Source organism: Sesamum indicum, linkage group LG12 (assembly GCF_026168435.1).
Source record: "Sesamum indicum cultivar Baizhima isolate 11 linkage group LG12, ASM2616843v1, whole genome shotgun sequence".
Classification (NCBI taxonomy): Eukaryota; Viridiplantae; Streptophyta; class Magnoliopsida; order Lamiales; family Pedaliaceae; genus Sesamum; species Sesamum indicum.
Genome location: NC_142668.1, coordinates 2,831,377 through 2,841,983, shown reverse-complemented (window position 1 = coordinate 2,841,983; position 10,607 = coordinate 2,831,377). Strand labels below are relative to the sequence as shown.

At 35.0% G+C, this 10,607-nt stretch overlaps 1 protein-coding gene across 1 annotated transcript; it reads right to left on the bottom strand.

Annotated features, from left to right (window-relative positions):
• Positions 1–1,909: 1,909 nt before the first annotated feature.
• Positions 1,910–3,636, bottom strand: TK1A (Thymidine kinase). Its single transcript, XM_011102319.3, has 4 exons — positions 3,395–3,636; positions 3,114–3,258; positions 2,463–2,584; positions 1,910–2,360 (listed from the first exon to the last, which is right to left on the bottom strand). Exons 1-4 carry the CDS (start codon positions 3,547–3,549, stop codon positions 2,093–2,095), a joined length of 690 nt encoding a protein of 229 aa, XP_011100621.1. The 5' UTR covers positions 3,550–3,636; the 3' UTR covers positions 1,910–2,092.
• Between the last annotated feature and the right edge of the window lie 6,971 nt (positions 3,637–10,607).

The following is a 10,607-nucleotide window of genomic DNA, read 5'->3' as shown; positions in this document are numbered from 1 at the left end:
CTTGTACACTAGTTTTAGCTCTCTTTTTGTACTCCATATAAGATATATCACTTTAATATTATTTTCAACCAGTATTCTCACTTCAATTCAAGTTTTTATTTTCATTTTTTTCGTAAATACGTTACTGACTTAAGTATCGTAGTGCTGGTCCCCTTGTAATTTTAGGATTTTTTTTTTTTAAAGTCCTTCAACCATTATGGTGTTGCTGGACCTCAGCATGCATCAATTATATTATGCAAAAGTTTACGTAATAATAGATCAATTGTTTTATTTTTGTAAAGAAAATTATCTATTAAATTTTTATTTGAAATTAAACTAATTTTTAATATTTATGAAAATATTTTAACATTGTATAAACTTTTACATCTTATTTTATTCAAATATTTTAGGAATTTAAGATTCGATATCTTATAAACTCTTAAAATATCTTATAAGATGTAGAAGTATATAAGAAGTTTTTTATATAAACTTAGTGAAACACCCTCTAAGCTCAACTGTCAAATTAATATAGTTTCTTTTAAGATATTTTTAAGAAAAGGAAAAAGAAATATTAGAGTTTGGATTCTAAACTAAGCACGAAATATATTAAAAAAATAAAGAACAAATGGAACTAATTTATTTAAGATTTTTAAAATAGGCAATCTATTACTATTTTTTAAAAGATTTTTAAATTTTTAACATTGTATTTTTAAATTTTTATAGATTTATTTTTGTAAAAAATTATCAAAGATTTCACGACATCTTATAAGATGCTTTAAAAAACGTGTAAACTCAACCAAACACCCTTCCATGTCTCATTATACCATCTGCCATTTTCTTTTCATTTTTCCGGTAATTTTCATATTTAGAAAATTACTACATTGCCTTTGTTTAATTGAGAGAGTTTTTGAACTTATGTCTCTTAAAAGGTATTTTTAGAGGATTTGAAATGCAAACTTCTACATCTGAAATAATTAAGAAAAACGTTTTTAGGTCAAAGTTAGAAACATTTTGGGGGTGCTTTTAGCTGTTTTGATTTTTTTGTAAATAAATTCAACTTTATTTTTTACTATTGTACCCTTACTATAATAATTTTAATTCAACTTTATCGTTTTTTATTTATTTTTCAAATTGTGTATTTAAAGTTGATATTGGAGTTTTCAAAAAATTAATTCAATAATAATTATATTTACACTTTCACATATTTGCTACTTTAAGATTTTTATATTTATTTGCTATATAATCTAAATATATTATTTCGTTCACATTATTATTTGGTTAATTAATGAAATATTTTTTTTCTTGCAATCATGGAGTTAATCAACAACTATATTACTTAGTGGGAGCATTATTACATTAAATATATACTTTTTAATATTTTTAAAAAATTAAATATGAAATATACAAATCAATATAAAATTTATCATTTTTTGTGAAAAAATATTTATTGTTAACAAAACAAGTGAAATGATAAGCAAAAAATAGTATCTTTTTTATAAGGACAAAATAATTTTTAATCAATTAAATTTATTCTAAAAGTATTTTTTCTTGAAACACTATCTAATTAACTCTAAGTTGTTTTTCACTTTTTTTACTAATAAAAATCACTTTTAATTCTGCTACACCTTTCAACTTTCTTTACAAAATTCACATTTCTAAAAGTAGAAATTTTTGCAAATACTTCGTAAATAACACATCACATTCACATCATGTATGATGTTATTTCTTAGACTTTGAATGGTTTTGAAAATGTTCTTTAGGAGATATGATAACTGTTTTGAATTTGTTTCTTAAGTTGATCGTTTAGAAGAGAAGTTTAACTGATTAGTACAATTACTTTAAATCACTTAATGATTGAAAGATATGAATGTATGCATAGCAGAAGATGGTGAACAACTAATGCAAATGAATATGCTTTGATTCCTTAATGTTAATCAAGAAACAGATTTATATTATAGCGGATATCATCTTTCCAACTCACACATGATGAGTCTGAATATAGAAGTAAAGCTATACACAAAACAGAGGAGCTACACAGCCATGGAGATCTTGGCTAATAAAAGAAACAATGAAACGAGGTACTTAATACATACTAGTATAGCCAACAAGCAATCTAGACCATGGCAGCTGTTTCCAAACTCTGAACTGTAGGAGTTTCAAAAGCCGTTTTTGCAGCTCCTGTAACAACACCTTGTCCGTTGGTATAGTGTTGTCTGCAAACGGGCATGTAAACATCAGCACCACCTATGAGCTCCGTTTGTGTTGCTTCCGTCTTCCTCAAAGTGAAGAAAGCACGTCTGCCACATAGTTCACAACGGGCTGTCAATTTTGTTACGGTGTCAGCAAGTGGGATTACATTTAGCACCGAGCCAAAACTCCTCCTGCAAGCACAAAGCATGCACTTTAATCCAAAAGTATAAAAGAACTATGTTCTTTAATGCAGCTTCAAGGAAGCCAATCTTTGTTTTTAGTTTGACACTTACCTTAAGTAATCACCATCAAGGCCAGCAACCACTACAGTTTTCCCATCAAGATCAGCTGCCTCGCAGCAGAAATCATAGAGGTCGCCAAAGAATTGAGCTTCATCAATACCAATCACATCCAACTGCCAAATATTATACTTGCTTTTAGAGGATTATCAAAGAACATTTAGTACATAGCAAGAGCACATCCGCAATAGTTCTTGTATGAATGATCATAACATGAGAATTGTATGATAAATTTTTCAACCCTCAACTAATGTTTGCTACTCAAGATAGTTGTTCAAGAGAAACTTCGAAATCACACATGAATTTGATGCAATATATATCACTTTCTTAACAATATGGGCCAAGTAAATTTCTTCTTCCCCATTGAAATGACATAAATTTTCAAATCCAAATTTCAGAACTTTTTTTTTTCAGATAAAGAATACCAGCTCGGCTTTCTTCAAAAGATTACTCCAGCACATTATATGTAGTACTAATTAAGAATCAGACTCCAGTCAATTAATCAAGTATGAAAACATTATACTCCTTCAACAAAATTTAAACTAGAAAATTCAGAGTCATTAATCAACCAATTTAACATGAATCAGCCACAAAATAATCAACAGATCCAAATGGGAGAGTGGAAGGGTAGTAAACAGGATTTACTTTGTGGTAGGCATCAGCACCAAGCTTGTGCTTAAACGACAAGAGATCTGACAGCGGCCAGCAAGGGAACTTGGTGCCGTCATGGGTCACCACTGCATCGGCCGCGTACCGGGTATCCTTACTCGACTTTATCATCGCCACAGTTCTATAATTATTCACTCAAAATCAGAATCCCATACTAATTTTTGAAGAAACGAATGTACCACATTTATAATCAATTTATCATTTGAGAAAAAAAATAAAGAATAAGTAAAAAGAAGAGAGTGAGAGTGGAGAAAGACCTTCCGGTATCAGCTTCAGCCATAACACGGCGGAGGAGGGCTGTGGTCTTGCCAGCGAACATGGGACCGACAATGACATGAACCTCGCCGGAGCGGCGATGAGGCGGCGACACAAGTACCACCTGATCAGCACCATGGATAGGAGGAGGGGACATGATTAAGCGAATCTTGGGGAGAATGGGTTTGTCGTATAAGGGTCGTGGAGTGGGTTGGTCGGGTTGGGTGGGGAATGGATTGCAGTGAATTTATAGATGAGGATTGAAAGGTGGGGTAAAAAGTCTTGCGCTCTATTTTCAAACTCCAAAAAATTAAATTTAAGGAGGGAAGATTGAGGATTGGAATATGAGCGCTCCCCCGGTAATGAAGCGTACAGCGTACACTACAAACTCCCCAACCCCCCCGCCCCCTTTATTTTACTTTGTACATTATAATAATATTACACATTCTTTTATAAGTACAAAATTCTTTAGATAAAAATATTAAATAAAAAAATACAACTTACCCACATCTAATATGAGAAATGAGTGAAAAAAAAAATATAAAAATAAAATAGTAAATTAATTCCTATATTTTAAAACACATGAGGTAATTTGCTAAATATTTTTTACAGGGGCTAATTTGTTAAATATTTTTTACATGGGCTAATTTGCTAAATATTTTTTACAGGGGGTATTTGCTCATTTTACATATCACAGGGGTAAATTGCATTTAACCCTTAAAAAGAGTATGTAACTTTTTTTTGTAAATGTTAGCATTTTTCATCCGATCATTAATAATAGTGAGTCAGGTGTAAATGGTGAATTTTCAAAAAGTACAAGTATAATTCTAAAAATTTTTTGGAAGAAGGTATAATTTAATATTTTTCAAAAAAAAGTCAAATTTAATTAATCCTACTAGTTAATGTAAATATCAAATTGCATACTGAGATTACTTTAAAATTGATAAAAGTTAATATAAAGACATTTCGCACCCGTAAATTATTGCTGAGTTCCGAAAAATACCCATAATACTATGAAATATAGGGGAAAAAGATATCTTTGATCCCATAAGTTAGGTCCATTTTACTTTTGATCTAATTCATTACGAGATCAGCATTTTTAGTCCTGTAACTTACAAGAATTAATACTTTTGGTCCTCAATTATTTTTTGGTCTATAATTTAACAGTGTAGCACACGTGCCTATATGTGTTAGTTAAGTATTTTTTGTTGGAGGAAAAATTAATTTCTTTTCCACCTTGGGACTATTTTTGGGGGAAAAAAACATAAATTTTGAAGAAAAATAGGACAATAAAACATAGCGATTTCTTTATTCTCTAACAAAAATTGAATCTTATCATTCCCATATTTTTATAAGTTGAAGTCAAGTAGAAGCAACACAAATAATCATGTCTTCCACAAGTGAATCAAGTAGACAACGTGCTAGACACGTAACCTAAATTGTCAAATTATAAATATAAAAAGTGCATAAAAATAAAAAATACTACTTTTTATAAGTTATAAAATTAAAAATATTAATTTAAAATGAAAATTAGACTAAAAATAATATGAACCTAATTTATAAAATTAAAAAAGTTATTTCTCCTAAAATGTAGCAAAGCAACCCCTCTAATTGACTGTCGTTGACGGAGCTGTTGTAAAATTCTGACATGACATTGACAGGAAGGTATTGGGCATTGGAAACTTAGAGATTTTTGGATGAAAATATCATCCAATTGCAGCACTATATAAGTTGTGAAAAGGGACTTAGAGAGCAGGTAACGTTTTTATCAGATTTTTGTTGAAAAATGAGAAGATAAGCACATTTGAAGCAATTAATGAACTTCGAATGTGAACAATGAGAAGTAAGTGTGACAACGACCAAAAATGAGATGGTGATGAAGATACAAAGTTGGGCAGGTGTTGACACTAAGAGTTGTGACAACGACATCTCTTTTTCTTTGTTTTTTTTTTGTTTTTGTCAATCTCATCTCATTTTATGAAATATTTTTTGATCGAATATGCTATCACTTGTGAGAATTTTTTCAAATTACATATCAAATTATCAATACTTTAAAAAAAGTACAGGGTCAAATTCATTTTGACCCCCTGTAATATATGAAAATATCAAAAACCCCCCTATGAAAATTTTAATATAAAAAATCACCCTTGTGTTATGAATAAATTATCACACTACCCCCTGGTCAATGATTTTAGTCCCATGGATTTCATAAAATTTTGCACATTTAGTTTTTATTCACCTCTAATTGCCTGCTAATCCCCTAGTCTTGAAAAATGGTATCAGAGCTTAGGTTTATTAGAGAAATATATGATTATATTATATTTTGATATTATTTATCCACTAATGGAGGAGACACTCCATGAGAAAATGAAACGAAACGAAAGTTCGAGTTATTCCGAAAACAAGGAATATTTCCAGATTCTGGAAATACAAAAAAGAGAATTTCTAATGGAAGTTCTTGACAAGTGTGACAAAGGTTCCAAGAGGGTTGATCCAAAACTTCTTACGCCAGAAGAAGAACAAGAACGACTGAGAAATTTTGAGGTTCGACAAGTACTACCAGGAAATGCAATGAGGCGTCTACACTCCACTGAAGTTCATGGTAGAATCCCAGCCAGGAGAAGCGGAACGGGTAAATTCCTACATAATTTCAGTTCAAAAAATTATGACTGATTGGAAAGAACTCGAGCCGGATACATCAAAGATCTCTAAAGATTTGAGGGAGATACAAAAGACGGTTCAAGACTATGGACATAGGTTAATCCATATACTTATGAAAATAGAATCTTTGAGCCAAAACGTGGACGAGATCCTTTACATCTTTCCCGATCTACATAAGAATCTTACAGATCTGAAGGTAAAAATTACAGATCTAAAGAGAAATCAAAGGGAGAGCCCTGAGACATCTAGATCCAGACAGGAGCGAATCAGGGACGCCCTTGGAACAGTACCTCTTCTACACCAGAAGGGAAAGGCTACGGAGATTCCGAAGCCAAAGTCTAGAGAAGATATGATTATCGCATGTATTAGATCTATAAAATAATGGAGGTAACAAGAGCAGATCTATCAGATCTAGCGAAGTATGTGGCTAGGCGGGTGACAAGCGACTAGCTAGTAATGAGTTTAATGATTGTATCCTGCATATTGGCTTACTCTCTTTGCCTATGCAAGGAAATGGTTTACATGGCACAACTGTAGCACTGATTCCTATAGTTTATAGAAGCGATTGGACCGAATGCTAGTGAATAACATGTGGGTGATGAGATGGCCAAGGGCTTCCTACATAAGCCTCACACCACGTACTTCCGATCATTCACCCCTTGTTCTCAAAGGGGACGCACAACAACAGTTAGGAGGTAGTTTCATTTTGATAACTATCTTGCTTTATCCTCCTAATTTATTCCTAGTGTGCAAAATATTTGGCTGCACAATATAGTGGAACTTCCAATGTATTCGGTTCTGCATAAACTCAAAGCATTAAAGCCCGTGTTTCAACAACAGCGAAGGAATAAGGGGGATTAGTAACGTAATGTTCAGCTGGCCAAGGACTTTCTTGATACGGCTTAGCGGTTACTCAACATAGATCAACATAATTCTCTGCTCTTGTCGCTTGAGCATTGTTGCAGATTGATATATGCACGAGCGGTACAGCTTGAGCATGTTATGCTTCAGCAGCGCGCCATGATGCAATTGATGAAAGGAGGAGATCAATGCTCGTGAGTATTTTTCCGAAAATTGAGCAACGCCATACTAGCGCCGAATTTTCCAAATTGATGATGAGCTTGGCCATACCCGTACGGATTACCAAGAGGTGATCTAGGAGTTTATTGGGTTCTATGGCAACTTGCTGGTAGGCGAGCGGAGCAGAAGGTTTCTAGACCTTCGGTACCTATGTCCGTGCGTACACCATATTGTGACCAATGAAGAGGCTTGGGTGATGATGTGCCTGGTGTCAGATGATGAGGTAAAATTGGCTATATTTGATCTTGCAGCTGATAAAGCCCCTGGGCCGGATGGGTAGAACTCGGGATTTTTTAAGCCGCGTGGCCTATTGTGGGTGCTGAAGTGACACAGCCTGTTCGGGATTTCTTCACCACTGGCCGACTCTTGAGACAGGTGAATGCTACGGTTCTGGCACTCATCCCCAAGGTACACAATCCTGCACGTGTATCTGACTTTAGATAGATTGTTTGTTGTAATGTTTTGTATAAAGTCATTACTAAAATCATTGTGCAAATAATGAGTTCAATGATGAATAAACTTATTAGTCCAGTGCAGACAACCTTTGTTCCGGGTTGCTCTATTAGCAATAATGTACAACTGGCGTAGGAGCTTTTTACAGGGTATAATCAATAGCGCTTGCCACCTCGTTGTGCCCTTAAGGTAGATATACGTAAGGTATATGATACAGTTGAATGAGATTTCCTGATTGCTACCATACAGCTGTTTGAATTTCCTGACAGGCTTATTCATTGGGTGGAAGAATATATTAGTACTACCTCATTCTCTGTTGGGATTAATGGAAAACCACATGGTTTCTTTGCTGGTGCTCGGTGTCTTCGCCAAGGAGACCCCATGCCCCATATTTATTTGTCTTGATTATGGAGGTTTTAAATCTTATTTTTTAGCAACTAATTGATCAAGACAAGAGGTTTTTTTTTCACTAGAGATGCGAGCCGCTGAGATTGGTTCAACTTAGATTTGCTGATGACCTATTGCTGTTCTGCAGGGTTGAGCTAGAGCCCGTACGAGTGCTCAAGCAAGGACTTGATTTATTTGGGGATTTATCAACACACAAAAGAGTAATTTTACTATCTCACGGTCAGCTATGGGGACCCCGAATTTGCTGCTTGACCAACTCCACTTCTGAGAGAGACTTATGCCAATGAAGTATTTAGGACTTCCTCTTATCTTATCGCGACTCACTATTTCGAATTGCCGACCCTTACCGTTAAAATTGGATCAGCGCATCAAAGGATGGGAGGGCACGACTTTATCTCATGCAGGAGGAGTACAGATTTTAAATCTATTCTTACTGCCCTTAGTATCTATTGGGCGTCCGAAAGGCATCATTCAAGAGATAGAAAAACAGTTGAGGACCTTCTTATGGAAGGGATCATCTGCTCAAGGGTATGCAAAGGTGGCATGGGATTGTGTATGTCGTCCTATTGATGAAGGTGGTCAAGGGATTCAAGATATTGCTACTCTTAATTGCGCACTTATGGGACTCAAATTGTGGCAGCTTATTCGCGGCAACTGAGCTTCTATTTGGATGGATTGGATCTACCATACTCTCCTGAGAAAGGTTACTATCCCCCTAAGCGAGGGGGGTTTTGGGGATGGAGGAAACTCCTTCACTTACGGCCACTTCTCCGACCTTTTATTCATTATTATATAGGGAATGGAACTACTTTTTTGCTATGGCACGATCCTTGGTATGATCTTGGTCCAATTATCCAGAAGTTCCCCTAGGGCCCTCGACTTACAAACACTATGGAGACAGACAAGGTTGCGGTTCTCCTTCTAGATGGGCAATGATGTTGGCTCTCTATCACTGATATTCATTCCCTACAGCTCTTGCAATCCCTTCCACTCATCTATGGAGGGGCTGATCGTATCCTTTGGTGGTCAAGAGATACACAACTAACAGTTGAAATGATGATTTGTTCACTACAGGGTGAAGGGCCAAAGGTAGGCTGGTCTTCACTATTATTGGGCCGCTTCAAAATCCCTAGACATGCTTTTGTGCTATGGCTGACGATTATTGGTAGACTCTCTACTATAGATAAGCTTTGGTTGCCTCATCTTACTAGTTCCTGCGTACTATATTCTGATGGTGCTAATGAGACCCATGATCATCAGTTTTTTCGCTACACTTATTCACGTGGTTGCTTGAGGTGATTCGACGCACACTTCGGTTTGATTGGCCAAACTGAGCTTTGGCTACTAACGTCTTATGGGATGCTCGCAGATGGAGAGGCAAACACTATGTTGCTACAACCTACCGCGCTCTTTTGGCCTCGTGTATGTACCATATTTGGCGTGAGTGCAACATTAGGCGATTTGATAGAGTACATAGAGATACACGTACTGTGGGTGGGCTGATGGTTCGAAATATGCAACAGAGGATTCTTAGTGTATATTACCTACTTCTATTAGCACTTGTACGCTTTACCGCTTATGGCGGATTCCTTGGCCTGTTGAGGAAACCGCTTAGATTAACCAAGTTGTATTGTACTATTGTACTTCTTTTTACTTAATGAAAGTTACCTTTGTCGAAAAAAAAAAAGTTTTGACAGTCAATTGAAGGGAGATTTTAGGGTTTGTTTGTGACATTAAAGGCTGAAATATAATTACTGTCCCGTACTTATAGGGTAGTAACAAGATAAGGATCATATAAATAAGGGTGACAATTTATGACATGTATCTATCAAAATTTGCGTGTTTACTGCCCTACGACCATTTTACCCTTTTGATGATAGTCCATTTTTATGCTCTTAGTTTGGCTCAACATGCTTTTGATAATAAAATTAACCTCTATAGAGTCATACCTTATTTTGACCGCCTTACTCCCGGGTATTCCAAGTCCTCGATTTTATGGACTTCCTCAAATACACTACCATAGCAAATGGTTCTGAAGTACTTGGCTCCTTTAACAACACATAGCACAACTCTCTTTCCTTTCCTGCCTGAGATAGTAAAAAGGAGTCATATATAAAGAATTAATGAAGTTTTTGTAGAAGAAGTTGAACAGAAGCCTTTACTTTATTGAAGTAATATATGAAATATTACATAGATATTATTTTCTCTATTAGAGGAGACAACTGTTTAACCTCTTATAAAACTTGAAAAGCTAAACTATTATGCTTTGAAGAGTTGGTGCAAATTTTTTATGATCCGCATCTACTTCATTGCCTCATTATTTATAACCGTCTGCGGACTTCAAACTTATTTTTAGATGATATAATTGCGTTCTCATCTCCTTGTCCTTTTTAGATGGTGGTGATGATAGCTTGGTAATGTAATTGCTAACTGGCTCTCTTACCCAGTGCACGTGTGCACACCAGCAAGGCCTATGTGCACATTTGGCAACATCCACTCGTGCACGATCCTGTTGCCTTGTTGTTAGCTGCCGTTTTTGGTACCGATATCCAAATTTTGATTTTGGTTTTATTTTTCTATTTTTCTTATTATTTTGAATATTTTTAAATTATT